Source organism: Erythrolamprus reginae, chromosome 5, assembly GCF_031021105.1.
Source record: "Erythrolamprus reginae isolate rEryReg1 chromosome 5, rEryReg1.hap1, whole genome shotgun sequence".
NCBI lineage: Eukaryota > Metazoa > Chordata > Lepidosauria > Squamata > Dipsadidae > Erythrolamprus > Erythrolamprus reginae.
In genome coordinates this window covers 25,728,256-25,744,379 of record NC_091954.1, presented here as the reverse complement: position 1 = coordinate 25,744,379, position 16,124 = coordinate 25,728,256, and the positions used below count along the sequence as shown (strand labels likewise).

The 16,124-nt window shown below is 41.0% G+C and overlaps 1 protein-coding gene across 2 annotated transcripts in view; it reads left to right on the top strand.

The window, feature by feature from the left end:
* The first annotated feature begins 427 nt into the window (after positions 1-427).
* PAPSS2 (3'-phosphoadenosine 5'-phosphosulfate synthase 2) overlaps positions 428-16,124 on the top strand; it is a 54,647-nt gene continuing 38,950 nt past the window's right edge. The window contains exon 1 of one of the 2 annotated variants that reach the window (XM_070752245.1): positions 428-673. In XM_070752245.1, the coding sequence (XP_070608346.1) occupies positions 647-673 (27 nt within the window). In that variant the 5' untranslated portion in view covers positions 428-646. The remainder of the gene's footprint in view (positions 674-16,124) is intronic. The other variant, XM_070752244.1, reaches the window with a different exon arrangement.

Below are 16,124 nucleotides of genomic sequence, written 5' to 3'. Positions count from 1 at the left end.
CAGCTTTTCCCGAAAGGTAACACTAAGTGGTGAAGCGCAGCCTTTCATTCAGCTTTAACCGTGGCTGGACCCTCTCTCTCTCACTCACTCACACACTCACACACACACACACACACACACACACACACACACACACACACAGAGAGAGAGAGAGAGATGTGGGCGAGCCCGTCTTGCTCGCCGCAACCCGTTTCTATCCACCCAAAGATTCAGGAGTCTGACTTGAACGTCGCCGTCTCGTCCCGTCCCCCTCGCCGCCCCAAGAAAAAGTTCCCTCAAAGCCTGTACGTCCGGCCAGGAGAGAAAGGCGCAGGCGCGTGGGGTGGGGGACAAAGCATCTCCATTTCCGCCCCCCCAAAAGAAACTCCTTCCCTAGGCCAGCTGCTCTCTCTCCCCGCTCAACTGTTGCTCGGAGAGGCGGAGCCAAGGGGGAGGAGTATGGGCCGTGGGTTGGGAAGTGCTACGTGTCTACTCAGCCCTTATAACCTACTACCCCCCCCCCCTCTCTTTCTCTTCGGTTCAGCTGGAAGCCAGCCGCCGGTGTTTTTTTTTTCTTCCCTCCCTTGCTGCCCGGCTTCTTCCCTCCCTCTTCTTTCGCTGCTCGTGCCCGTAAACCGAGAGGAACCCAACGCGTGAGCCGCCAACCATGTCCGAGATCAAAAAGCAAAGGGTGGTAGGTAACGCGCCTCAGCCGAGTTCCCCCCCACTCCGCTGCTTCCCTCCCCCCCACCCCACTCCTTTCCGCGCGCTCGCCTGCATAGCAGCGCAAAGCGGAGCGGATCGCGTGACGTGCGCGCGCGCCTCATCCTTATTATCCTCGCTTCTCCGGCTGCCCCCCGATTGGCTGCCTGCTGCCTCCCCCCTCCAGTCACTCCCGGCTGTCTTCTCTCCATCCCCCCCTCCTAAAAAAATCTCCAGCTCGCGGGGTAGCATCACCCACGCAGCGACAAGTTGGAGGATGCCCCTCTTGAGCGCGCGCCCGCTTGAGCCACCGGCTTTCACTGCCCGGCTTTACGGGATGGGGCTTTTAGCCGCCTGGAAAAAATGAGCCCTGGGAGTCGGGGAAACGGGTGGGATTTCACCACCACCCACTTTCTGGTGGAGTTTGAAGCGAGAAGAGATGCTAGAGATGGAGGAGGGTAATGTCACCTTTTTTTGCAGGTTTCTTAGGGACGCCAATGTAGTCTCAAATCCGTGTGTAGATTATTCAGGCAATAATAATAAAGAATAATTCTGGTGGTGGTGTTTTCGTTTTTTAGGGCAAAGGCTTGGACCAGGCTTTGAACCACTTTTTCACAGGGGTCGCTTAAGAGCACGGGAAAAGACAAATTTCCCATGGTGTTAGGAACTAAAGCTTCTGTTTTGACACCTTGGAACATATTTTTACAATCCGACCCATCAGGTGTTTACAGTGGAGGTGTCTCTCTGACCTTCTTGCCAATCAGCTCTGTTGGGAGAAGTGGTGCTAGACTTATGGTTGGGGGTCACCAAAACATGAGGAGCTGTATTAAGGGGTTGCGGCATTAGAAAGGTTGAGAACCACTGGCTTGGACACTAATAAAAGCTCTTAGATCGCCCACTCTGTTGGCTATGTGCCAGTAAAAGGAAAGTCTGCTCCGGCCCTTTCATAGCTTCCTGAGATTTCCTTAGGATCAGTCGGTTGTCCTAGTGATCGTAGCCGGATGTGTTGGAGGTACATATGCCTAGAAGTCCTAAAGTTAGGTGGAGATTGCGACATCTGGAAGGTTGGATTTTCTGTTCCTTGCTCTGCTTCTTCCTAGAGATATGAGAAGGGCCCAAACAGCAAGTTTTACCTCATAGGTGAAAGGTTTCTGAAACATTTCTATTATCAGCTTCCTGTGAAGCAGTTACTTTTGGAAGTGTGTTTTTCCAGCTTGTAGGATCACTAGGTTCATGCTTAACGGATAGTGTATTTTATTTCGTTTCTGGTTTCTCATCAGGTGATAGCTGTAAGAAATATTAATGTAGCATGTGCAATGTTTGAGGCTTCTCTTATGCCATTGATTTTAGTGATATTTCTTTTCCAAGTCTCTCACAAAGACACACATGTTTATGTGTGTGCATGGGGGAGAACAGTGGCACTGCTTTAGGTTACCTTTTCCCAGTGGAGCTACATTCGCTAAAATGGAAATCACCAGGAATATTAATGCATTCTTCCATTTGCTCATCAGTTCACATTGGCCAATACTTTTAAGCAAGCAATAGTAGACACCTCTGGGTTTCCTTCCTCTAACATATATGTGGTTTATGACATTTTGTCTTTTACCTCAGAGCTTTTTTTTTAAGAAGGAACAAAAATGTTGGAATAAATTAATAAATTGCAGTTGGCCAATCAAGAATCCCCTATCCATGCGAGAATAAAGCAGCCTTCATCTCTCAGATTTTGTTGGTCTAGATCAGAGGTAGGCAAAGTTGGCTCTTCTATGACTTGCGGACTTCAACTCCCAGAATTCCTGATCCAATCATGCTAGCTCAGGAATTCTGAGAGTTGAAGTCCACATGTCATAGAAGAGCCAACTTTGCCTACCCCTTGTCTAGAGGAAAAGGGACTTTAGCAGCTGATCTCCAGAAGATTTGTTTTCATCTGCATTCTTTCTGGAACTTGTAGGATACCAAAGTAACACATTCAGTCCCAGAGGTGTGGCCTGTGGAGTGCTTCCCCAATTATGGGACATTTACTTTGTACTGCTGTGGTTTACTTACATTAAAAGTACTCCATATATATTTAGTCATTCTATTTACATATGACTGCACAGCACTTGTTGATTCTTTCAGGACTAAAAAGCAATTTCTTTGCATTGCACTTGGAGTTTAACCTCTGCTTCCTCTTTAACCCCTCTGTAAGAAGATAAAACAAAGTGTTGAGCTAGAAGTAAGAGAAAACTTTAAAGCAAAGAGTTTTCTAAAAAACAAAAGCAATTATTGCTTTTTGCATAATATATTTTTATTAAAATCATATACATATTTGATAAATAAAATTAACAGAGTTCAGATTCTGCCTTTTGTCTAGTAACTCAAAGATGGTATACAGTACCTGAGAGTTGTGTCCCAGCGACAAGCTTTCCAAAAAATAGCAACTAATTTTACAAGATTTAAGCATGTAAGGAGCAGAGAGGTTTGGATTTAGAAATCCAGCAACAAAGCAATAAATAAGTCTGTTTGGTGCCAGCTGCTAATTAGAGTCCAAAACCTAAATCAAAACTCACAGTTATTTTCTTTGATCACGCAGCTGTCATTAATTGACTCACTCTGAGTTGGCAGGAAGCCCAGAGATAATGAGCCCAACTCCCCTATTTGTAATTGATCATCAATCTGGAACCTAATGAAAGTTGACTTCCGCATTGAAGCGTCACATGGTTCAACCTTAAGTAGCCTGAGGGAATGGCCAGTTGTTTTAGAGATCTATTCATGCAGAGAACTTCTCTTGCTTAGCCACTCGTGCCTTCTGGCAACTACACGTACCCTAGCATCAAGAAGAGGCTCCTCCTCTTCTCCTGAGTCACCCATGTGCACCTAGGGAGGTGCAGAAGACCCTGCCTGGCTTTCAGCCTCTGACACCACATCGTCTCCGATCTCCTAGCTATCAGACTCGGGTGCCAGGTACATGGACCTAGGGTACCAGGCCACAATCGTCTCTCGATCCTCTGGATCTGTGACCAGCTGTGCAGGACGCAGATGGGCCACAACACCTGAGTAGCCCAAATTCCAAGTTTATCCCCCAAACAATTCTTTGACATCAGTTATACTGAATAACAGTGCCTGGTCTCAGTATTACCCGAGAATTTCTTGGCTGAGATAAGATTTGATCCCAAATCTTCTGAGTATTGATTAAAAACATAATTTTGTATTTATGTGAGGAATAGAAGAAATGTGGGGTTGAGGAAGAAAATAAAAACTACATCCAAATCCCCATAATGTTTCTTTATTATGATTATAATTATTCTGTGCACATGATTTTACCTTTTTGTATAATGCTAACTTTCACCCATTAATGGTTTGGTCTTTAGATTTCTATCTGCCAGAAAATCAAGTGTTCAGATTTCAAAATCAACTGTATTGTTAGTAGTTTTAAAAAAATTAAATGTTGTATGGCAATGGATCAGTTATAAATCAGTATCTAGGGAGATATAGTATTCCCATTAACAGGTACAAAACATTAAATAATAGTAGCCAGCCAGTATGACTGTTATCCCTAACAGAGAAATCTAATTAGAAACGAACCATGGTATAGGAATTGTTGCAAAAATCTCTTGGTAATGCTCATATGTATCACTTGGCAAACAGTTTTTTAAAGTGCTTAAACTTAAACCAGCATGTTTAAATGCTATGAGAAAAATATGATTTAAAACTATTTTAAGTTTGAGTTGGTTTCTAATTCAAATCGACATAGTTTATCTTGGGTATACTGATGGTCTTTGACCAGGAAACTCGGTTGTTTAAAGGATAATTTACTTTCCTGCAAATACATATGTTTTATGTGTTCTAGACCCACTTGTAAAGAAATGTGTGCAAAGTTGACCAAGTTTTATTATGCTGCCATAATAATCTCTGAATATGATGGCCTTGTGGGCAGCCTTGGGTGAAAGAACAGTGGAGTCAAATCAAGGTCTTGATTCACCAGTGGATTTTTGATGTTCTTTTGGGGTAAGAAAACAGGGTAACAGACAGAAAGCAATGGGTGGCGCAGCAGGTAGAGTGCTGTACTGCAGGCCACTGAAACTGACTGTAGATCTGTAGGTCAGCGGTTCAAATCTCATCACCGGCTCAAGCCTTTCATCCTTCCGAGGTGGTAAAATGAGAACCCAGATTGTGGGGGCAATAGGCTGGCTCTATTAAAAAGTGCTATTGCTAACATGTTGTATGCCGCCCTGAGTCTAAGGAAAAGGACGGCATAAAAATCGAATAAATAAATAACAGTAATAGGAATGGGGAAAAAATAACAACCACAATAGAACATAATATGAATAAGTACAAGTCAAGGAAATAAATATTTAGGGAGTGGAAATTTTGTTGAATTTATAATGGGAGTAAAATCATACCTATATTTTAAATGTTAGAATAAGGAATATGTATGTGTTCAGACAAGAAAGGGAATAAGACATAGGACAAGATGTAAATATACAATAAATTTGTTTAATTGTTTGTCACAGAAGAGTATTGCTCTGTTTTGTACCCTTTCTTCATTAGACAGGCTCTTTGCCTAGAAATAAATAATTACAGAGGAAGATTTACTGCTGTTTGAAGATGATAAATTGTGGTTAGTTCATGCTGTGTGCATCATTGTACTGAGATGTGTTAGGAAAACCACAAGCTTTAATTAATGTAACCATCCATTTATTCAGGCCATTTTATTGATAACAACATGATACATAGGTCAGTGTTTGACACTGATTTTTGTAAAGCCTCCCCATAATACCACATTGTGATTTTACATACAGATATGTACTGCCAGATTCGGACTGCAAAAGTCAGGTGACTCACTGGGTGGCAGCAAAAAGATAAAGAAAACTCACTCTTTGTTGCCATCTAGTGCTTGGGTGGATTTTGCAACTCCTTTTTTTCAGATTTTTAAAGTGCCTAGACAAGGAAATATGGATAAGCTTTCCCTTTTAGAGCCATTGTCTCAGAAAAGGATATGTTATACAAAATTCCACCCCCACCGACAGTTACAACCTAGGGTATTTGCATAGGTGTATTATAATAAAAGCTTATTGGGGCTATACACAAATAAAGTTATGTAATTCAAAGATTACACATATTGGGTTATTTCACAAAAGTAATTTATTGTTGGTAGTAGAGTAGGTTGTATTTAAGCTATTAGAGCTCAGAAAAATGAATGTCTATTCCATTTTTAATTCAGATGCAAAATTATTAGTATAATAGAAATTGTTGTTTCTCCAAAGTGCTCAGTTATTAGGTACATACAAGGAGCTTGTAATTTATTTTCTTGCTTGTAAGATTATATCCTGAGTACTTGGAATACTGTTCTCCTAGTCTTCAATATGACAGGCATAACTTCTTTTTTTAAAAAAATAGGACAGTTCCATGCAGACTAAGATGTTTCAAATTTTTCCAGTTCTGCAAAATGTGTGGACACATTTCAAACCTAGTTTTCTTTAGACCACTTGAATTTGCATAACCAATAGGAATTATGTTTTCTACATTAGCTCAGATTGTTTGGAAACAGGTCACTTTTTTTAAGGTGGCCAGGATCCCTTGCCTAATATAGGAGTGAAATACTATGAAAGTCACTGCCAACAGACAGTGTGAAAAATGTGAGTTCCAGATTCTATTGAGCAGGCATCAAGCAGGGAACAAAGGATGCTTTTGTGTTTCAGTGTGTTACTCCAGGCATTCTTATTATCCTAGCATCAATTGTTCTCTCTCCAGTGGAACAGTTAGTATTTGTTCCTTCCAGCATTCTTCCTCTTTTCTTCCTGTCTACCTATTTTAGTGTGAAGTGGAGAAAGCGCAGGTGGCTGATGATCAGTGACAATGAGTAGATGCAGGAGGCAGATATCTATCCCTAATCTAGTGTTGTGTTTTGGAAAACCAGCCATGGAAATTCTACTGTTCATTCATTCATGGTGAGGGGGTGGATTATAGTAGAGCAAGGATGTCAAACTCACGTTGTCATGTGGGGTATCACAAGTTTTTCCCCTTCTCCGTACTGAGAGAGCGGGTCCAGCAGTCACGTGGGTTGCTCGCTGTCCAATCGGTCAAGGACCGAGCCTAGTCTTTAAAAAGCCTGCTGGATCCGCCCCTTCCCCAGAATTCGCTCGGTCCTGCGATGCAGCAGGACTCATGGTGGCTCATTCCTCTCGCAAAACACCTTCCCTTCATCTTCTTTCTATTCAGATAAGTAAAATTTATTATTGCCTTTTACTTAGAGCTTGCCTTGGTTGCGCGCCAGCCTTACTTGGCTTGGCGCCGAGGGAGAAGCTGCGGCGCGGCTACTGCAGTTTTTTTTTTAAACGCCCTGCTTGCGCTGCTGCCGGATTGCATTTTCTTGTAAATCTACTTGGCAAGGAGGTTTACTGGCAAGCTAAGGATTGTTTTAAAAGAAGAAAAGGGCTTTTTAAATCCTCCTGCGGTGTGGGACTGTTAGCAAGCTTCCCTTGATTGTCCCCCGGACTTTAGACTTCCCTCCGTTTTTAAAATCTCAGAGCGGTTTATTTTGGTGTGAAGGCCTTCAGCGTCCAGTAATTGTCAGCACTTGCGGATCGTCCACGCGCGTCCCGCCTGGCACCAGTAAGCCCGCCGCTTGGCCCTGGAATAAGCTTTGAGTCCCTCAGGCCTTTTCTCCCTGGCTAGGCCTCCAAACCAGTGTGCCTTGGTTTACTTTGATTAAGGTTAGCGAGGCCTGCCCATCTGCACTCCCTGGCACAAATTCTGGTACCGACCAGATTGACTGTGAGTTGCAGACGCTCCTGGGCCTAGGAGCAGGGCCCCCTTCCTCTTGGGAACGTTGCCCTAGAAGCTTCTCCCACCAAAGATTTTGGCTCAAGTCTTGTTTCCTGTAATTTGTTCAGGCCATGACTTCGTTTCCCAAGAGAGGCACATCTAAAGGTCCCAGAGAGGTTAGACCTACTGGTGATGAAATTGATAATATCCCCCAGGCCTCTTCCTCCTCTTCCTCAGGAGCCCCTACAATGGCTAAACCCACCAGGGCTGAGAAGAGAAGGGACCAAACGTTGCAGAGAATACATGAAAAATCAGCTAAACATTTAAAGGTGCAGGTCCAAGTGCACATTAGCCATGACCCCCCAGAGGCTTCTAACTTGCCTCCCTCTGGAGTCCCTTTGCTCTCTGTGGATGAGCCAAACCTAAACAGACCCCAACCTAACTTATGGGGCTTAGGTCCAGAGGAGCCAGACATTATGGAAGATCCCTCCGAGCCAGACCCATACCAGGCCTTCAGGGAATCTCCATCTTTACCTGCAACCATTGGTGCAATGAAGAAAAGTAATAAGGTTATGGGAAGCCAAGGTCAGTGAGAAAAGTATACAGACAGAAGATGTTGGTGTTTCTCTAGACTGTCTGCATAACAATAGATTTATCTCACAAGTAGCAGGTGAGAATATCACTTATCAGTATGGCTAGACAGAAGAATAAGTGGGTTAGCTTTAGTGAAAACATAAATTAGGATTTGGCTGGTTTTGTAAATGTGGGATGTGTGTAAATTGAAAACAAACCAATTTTACCTCCTTTCAATCACCCAAACTGGACATAATTTAAATCTGTTTTTTTATTATTTTAATGTTGCCCAGAGAATAGGTTTGGCTTCAATTAAGATGGTCATTTTGGAGAAACATTCCCCAGTGTAGTGTTTTCTGAAGATGATTTCAAACCCCTTGGTAACACTGAGCATATGTAAATTGAAATATGACACATCTGGAAAGCAAAGTTAGGGAAGGCTACTTGGGAAACATCTCAAGATTCCTGTTCTTCCTCTGAAATATTTAGCAACACCATATCTACAGCATTGAGCACTGCCCAGTAATCAACAATATGATGGGTGGATTGACAAAATACACCATATAGTATTGTTACGACATGCCATAAGTTGTGCCTTAAATTACAAAAGAAAATTTGACCTGTTTTTAATTGTAGTGTCACATTTTTCAGCACATAGTGTGTGTCACAGTTTGTTTCCTGTGTTTATTTCATAATAGCTGGTGAGGCAAATTAGGCTGAAAGTGCTTTTCTCAACAAGCTATGACTTAACAAAATAAGAATCATAGTTTTGTGAATATAAACCCAACACTTGATTCCAAACACTTTTGGAACACCTTTCATTGTAGAATATTTATTTTTATACAGACTTTATTGAATGCATATTTCATCCAATTAATGCTCCGTCCAAGTTCAGGTTAAAATAACCCAACCCATATGAAATTTTTCTCTTTTGCCACTCCCATGTAATTTTAATTATAAAATTATAAATAATTCCTTTATTAACCATTGGTCTCTTTTTGTAAATGTCTAGTGGTCCACCCTGGTGAGATATTTTGATGATAAAGTTAAAGCATGAGGCTAAAATCTATACAACAGTGAATTCTAGTCCTTGCTTGGACGCAAAGTCCAGCTGAATGATCTTAAGTGAGCCATTTTGTTTCTAGCCCTAGAAAGATGGTAATGACAAACCAGTTCCAAAATCTTGAGAGGAAAACTGTAGGAACTACTCCAGGCAGTCTCCAAGAGTCAACAGTAATACTAAGGTAAAAGAAAGAAGGGGGGGAGGGAGAGGAAGGAAGGGAAAAAAAGAAAAAAGGAGAAGAGAAAATAACTTTGAAAACAAAGATCCATATTTCAGACGAGCTTTCAAAATTGTAGAGCTAGGTGTTAAATATAGGACTTGGTATCATCAAAAGAAGTACAGTATATCTGATATTTTGGATAGACTTTTTCTTCAACCAGAGTGAAGTTTTGAAATACCTGTGGTAAACCATGTATTTAACTGAAAACTTTGCCTCCCTGTAAACTTGTTTTACAGTTACACAATCCAGGCATTCATACCTTGCTTTTTCCGGTAGAACTTTCGTGTTGCAGACCTCCTCTCTAATTCTTTTTTGATACTTCTTGCAGTTTGTCGAAGGCAGGACTGTAGTTTGCAGAGTTAATTAGTGGACATCCAAATATGCCTTTTAAAGTACATATTTTTTGGAATTGGTATCTTAAAAAGCAGACAATTACTTAATTGTATAATGTTCCCAAGAAAATATATAGGTGGCATGCTATCTTCAATAGTATTTTTTTTAGGTTACAAAGCCTTGCAAGGCATGAGTTAGGCTACTTTTGGATGAACAATTACAATTCTGAAATTAATGAATGAAAGTGCTCAATACTCGGAAAAATGATGAATAAGCTATGTTATGAAATATATAGCAACACTGAGTGTTGTAAAGACCCAAGTGACACAACCTTGAGAAACAACGGCAAAGACATAGCTTTACATATTGCGATGTCGATTTCGTGGAAAACTCCAGTGCATTGTGTATGCCATGTGGTGCTTTGAATTCAGTTCCAAAAAGATTTAATGGAGTACCTCTAGGCACAAATATAATATCTATCTGTAATTTGGGGGAGGGGGAGAAACAGCTGCACAAGATTTACAAAAACAACTGGTTTAAAAAGGCAACTGAAATACTGACCATCTCTGTAATAATTACAACAGAAATATTTCCACCTTCACTTCTTGGCTAACAAGGTTGCAACAATGAGGGGTCCTCACACTTTCTAATTGTAATTGGTTTGAACTATGGCTAATTGAATATCTACAAAGGCTAGGCAGGGATAACGCAGGAATGGCAGGTCTAAATCTCAGATTACCATATTTTTGGAGTATAAGACGCACTGAAATATAAGATGCACCTTAGTTTTGGGGGAGGAAAATAGGGAAAAGTATCTGCTTACCAGGTATTCATCTGGCTAGTGTACTTAGTCTGGTCAGCTTCAGCACATTATTTTATCCCCTGGTTAAGGACTTAAAAAAAACCTTTATTCTGAGACAGTAACAATGAAAGAGCTTGCAAGCCAGTAAGAGCTGGGAACATCATTTGCATCTGGAAAAAACAGTCGGAACAAGTAGAGCAATGGAAAAAAATCTGCAAAGACTTAGGGTTTGGAAAACATTCCTCACAGAGAGTAACAATGAAATAGCTTTGAAGCCGGTAAAAGCTGGGGACATTGTTAGCACCTAGTTAAGGGCTGGAAAGAAACATTTGGAACAAATAGATAAATAAAATCAAAGACAGGGTTTGGAAAACATAATTTGCAGAAATATCAATGAAAGAGCTTGCAAGATGGTAAGAGCTGGGAACATTGTTAGCACCTGGTTAGGGCTGGAAAGAAACTTCTTTGGAGCAAGTTAGAGTAATGAAAAAACCAACCCTGCAAAGACTTAGGGCTTGGAAAACATTCTTCACAGATAGAAACAATGAAAGAGCCTGCAAAGTAAGAGCTGGGAAGATTGTTAGCAGCTAGTTATGGCTGGGGGGGAAAGCTACATTCAGAGTATAAGATGCACTCTAATTATCAGCCTCTTTTAGGGAGGAAAAAAAGTGCATCTTATACACCGAAAAATATGGTACTTATTATTCCCTGCCTTATTTTTCTAAAATTCTAGTGCCATTTGAATTCAGCAGCAAAAAAGGACCAATGTTCAGTCTCACTGGAATGTTAATTTATTGCAATGCTCACCTGAGTTTTGAAAATTTTTACTTTGTCCTTTATCACGTGTCCTTTTATTAAAGACAGTGGAGGTGCAGTTACTGGTATTTGAGTAAAGATTACCTTCCTAGTAAATAAGACATTGGGAAAAGGATTTTTCTTTTCAGTATGTCTTGTGAATGCAGCCAATGCAGTAGAACAATAAAGGAACTAGCAAATTGCCTCAAGGTAGGGAAAAATACAAACTTCCTTCTGCTGTTTCAAAAGGCAACTGGACTTTTCTTTTTCTTTGAATACCTTCACTTCCAATCCAAGAAGCTTCTTCAGTTTTTGGATTAGAAGTGAAACGGCTTCAAGGAAAAATAAAGCCCAGTTGAAAAAGCATCTTTGGGACAATCATGGCTTGAATGACTGACAAGTCTCTATTGACATTTCACTCTGGTGATTAGCCTCTTCTTAGAACTTCTGCTTTATCAGCAAAGTGATTGATAGTAAATATATAAAAGTAGATTACAGTGTTCCCTCGATTTCCGTGGAGGATGCGTTCCGATACCGCCCGCGAAAGTCGAATTTCCGCAAAGTAGAGATGCGGAAGGAAATACACCATTTTTGGCTATGGACAGTATCACAAGCCTTCCCTTAACACTTTAAACCCCTAAATTACCATTTCCCATTCCCTTAACAACTATTTACTCACCATTATTACTCGTACTCACCATTGAATAAGACACTTAGTGATCCTGATATTTATAAACATAATTATTTATTAACAATAAAAAATTTTTTTGTTATTTATTTGCAAAAATTATTAGTTTGGCGATGACACATGACGTCATTGGGTGGGCAAAACCGTGGTATAGGGGAAAAAATGCAAAGAATTTTTTAATTAATATTTTTGAAAAACCGTGGTATAGGCTATTCGCGAAGTTCGAACCCGCGAAAATCGAGGGAATACTGTACTTACCTGTTAAGGAATAAACTCATGGAATCTGCAAAAATATCAATGTTTCATATGCTTATAGAAACTATCTATATCTAAAGGGGAAACGGGCCACAATATTGTGATCTCACTCTACTTAGTCTGCTCCCTTCTTGCATCACAGTTCTTGGCAATCTCAAACTTTCCCTTTAATATGATTCAACAATATTTCAGAAGTGTGTCATTTAGCAGCTAAAGTGCTGGCCTAGACAAAAGATTAATATTTCCTTAAGGATTATTCTTTTTTTTTTAGATTAAGCTTTGGTATTTTTTATCTATGGTAGTTACTCTCTTTCAACCTTTTATAGAGTTGTAGGGAACAATAAATCTGAAACACTTCATCGGTGCAAAAAGGTGGCTAGGAAAAAAATAACTACAAATGGTTTAAAAAACGATCCAGAGACTCAACTCAAGATTATATCTTGCAGTTTAAATTGTCTGTCAATGGAGAATGTTGGTTCCCTTTTAGTGTGGAATTGTGTTTAAGAGGATGGACTAGTACAGGTGTAAGCAAAGTTAGCTCTTCTATGACATGTGGACTTCAACTCCCAGAATTCCTGAGCTAGCATGATTGGTTCAGGAATTCTGGGAGTTGAAGTCCACAAATCATAGAAGAGTCAACTTGCCTCCACCTGGTCTAGACTATACACAGTGCAGATGTTCCTGTACAAAATGCCAGCTTCTTGTCTGTGCCATTCTGGTACCATATATGCTATCCCTAACTGCATCTTACACCCTGCCTCTAGGTGTTGGGTTGTCTCTGAGACCCTTCTGAATAGCCTCTTGGGGCCTGTCTAGTTTGGTAAAAACCCTGTTTCTACAGATCTGCTGCTTAATGCCTGTTCTTGTGTTGCTATGGTCATTGCCTCAGTTCTTGTAAGATTTCCCAATGTCTGCTACCTCATTTATTTGTTGATGATACCTTTTGAGCAGACCCTTGTTTTGCATGGCACTTCCTTCACTTGATTATCCTCCCATGTCTGATGCTGCTTCATGCATTTTCTCAGCAGCGCATTTTTGACTGGCATCTTACTGATGTACTCCTGGATGCTCTAGGTCAGTGATTTTCAACCTTTTTTGAGCCACGGCACATTTTTTACATTTACAAAATCCTGGGGCACATTGAGGAGGGGGGGGTGGCTCAAAAAAGTTTGGACAATTTTTTTCTCTCTCTTCCTCCCTTTCGCTCTATTTCTCTTTCCCTCCCTTTTTCTCTCCCTTCTTTTTTCTCTCTCCATCCCTCTTTCTTTCTCTCTTCCTTCCTTCCTCTCTTTTTTGCTCTTTCTTCCTCCCTCCCTCTATGTCTTTCTCTCTCCCACCTTCCCTCCCTCTCTTTCTCTCTTTCTCTCTCTCTCTTGCTCTCCCTCTTGCTTTCTTTCTCTCTTGTTCTCTTTCTTGCTTTCTTACTTTCTCTCTCTCTTTTTCTCTCTCTTGTTTTCTTTTTCTCTCTCTTTCTTTCTCTCTTTCTCTTGCTTTCTTTCTCTCTCTTGCTTTCTCTCTCTCTCTCTTTCTTTCTCTCTCTCTTGCTTTCTTTCTCTCTCTCTCTTGCTTTCTCTCTCTCTTGCTTTCTTTCTTTCTCTCTCTCTTGTTTTCTTTCTCTCTCTGAGCTTTGCGGCACACGTGACCATATCTCACAGCACACTAGTGTGCCGCGGCACACTGGTTGAAAAACACTGCTCTAGGTTTTATCCAGGACAGTGGCTTTGACACTCACTAGATCCCACCCTGTCCTCTTTCTGGCTGGTTTGGATATTAGACTTGGGGTGGAAACCTCAGTATAGTGTAACAAATGTCTGGGTCTTCGTATCAACATCTTCCATGTTCTCCTTTGGCTAGCTCACTATACCAGCAGAAGATCTGGTGAAGGGCACGGCACAAATGTTTATGGGCTGGATGTTGTTCTTCCCATTGAATTGGCTCATTATACTTTGATGGTACTTAGGTGTTGCTGTCTTTCTTGCCTCCTCATTGTGGATCCCATGTGACCAAGGGATATCAAGTACTTATGATTGATCAGTATCAGAGTCCTCAGAGAGGGGTGGCATACAAATCTAATGAATAAATGAATAAAATAAATAAATGTCTGCTGTTACACTATACTGAGGTTTCCACCCCAAGTCTAATAATCCCACTCCATCCTTTCTTGATTACCATCAGGCCATGCATCTTCAGTTCTAAAGAATACCCCAATGGCCTTATTGTAGATTTGTGCCAGGTGGATCAGTGTGTCAATTTCATCCAAGAACAGCTTAATAATAATAATAATAATAATAATAATAATAATAATAATAATAATAATAATAATAATAATTATTATTATTATTATTATTATTATTATTATTATTAATTAGATTTGTATGCCGCCCCTCTCCGCAGACTCGGGCGGCTCACAACAATGACAAAAACAATATACAGCATAACAAATCTAATAATTAAAAGAAAATATCTAAAAGCCCATCATTTAAAAAACCATACATAAAACTCTATAAGCCTGGGGGTGATGACTCAATTCCCCCATGCCTGGTGATATAGGTGAGTCTTAAGTAATTTACGAAAGACAAGGAGGGTGGGGGCAGTTCTAATCTTTGGGGGGAGTTGATTCCAGAGGGCCGGGGCCGCCACAGAGAAGGCTCTTCCCTTGGGGCTCGCCAGATGACATTGTTTAGTCAACGGGACCCAGAGAAGCCCAACTCTGTGGGACCTTATCGGCCGTTGGGATTCGTGCGGCAGAAGACGGTCCCGGAGGTATTCTGGTCCGATGCCATGTAGGCCACCTCCTCGAGCAACACAGGCAGGGCTGTTGACATGCAGCTGGGAGGCAGGTATGTGAGCAACAAGCCCACCTGAACCCCTAAGTCTAACTTAACAAGGAGGGACTCACAACCCGCAATCTCAGGAGCGACGAGTCTACGCAGGCAAAGGTTCTCCTTGGCTATAATAGCCACTCCTCCCCCCCTTCCCTGGGGTTGAGGCTGATGCCATACCTGAAACCCGGCTGGGCAAATTTCAGAGAGAGGAACTCCTCCCTCTAGGCCCAGCCAGGTTTCAGTCACACATGCCAGGTCGGCCTCCTCATCCAGGATCAAATCCCTTTATTTACCACTGACCTAGCATTGAGTGTAGAGAAGGTGGCTGATAGTAGTTGCATTCTTGAACATATGTATCTTTACTCAATTCTTGTGGGTTATATTGCTGAAGGGGGTTCAAGCCTTTGCAGTAAAGACAGTGAATCACTTAATATAGGTCCTTTTGAAGGCCACTTGTTTGTGCTGAATTGAGTTGCTTCTATTGTTGTCTTCCATGATCCCATATAATTCTTGAGGAAGGTTGTTAGGTGTTAAAGAGTAAGCAGTGCTGCTCTTAAGACTTACACAGGATGCACAGAGGAAAATATCCAGCTATTATCCCAGAACTATGAGCAGTATTTAAAATAACCAGACCACATGCATTATAGTTCTGGGATAGTTCTGGGATATTAGCGGGATATCTTCTACTTCCATGTTTTTATACTATTATTTACATTAGGCAAATATTGCAGTCAGTAATAGTCCTAGTCATTCACAAATACAGCAATCAATATTCTCAATACATATACAATGCAAGCCTTACTCAATACATATACAAGCTAACATTAGAACACATAGTTCTTACTACACATAGTAGTCCTTACTAGGAAGAGCGTCTTAAAGTTCTAGGCTCCGAGCTCTGAGAGAGATGCTGCTGCCTTCCTCTTATAGCTGACTGCAACAGGAGCTCTTAAAGCAGTAGTGTGCTAATTTAACCATACATTGCTGGATTAAGTTATATATTGTAAAATCCAACCAGTTATACACGCAGTGCTAACAAAGGTCCTAAGTGTCCTTTGTATACCTGCTGCTTATCTCTATACTATTTACATACTTTTTACAAAAGACACTCAAAAAGTCTCCCAAAAAATAAAAAAATTCCTCCT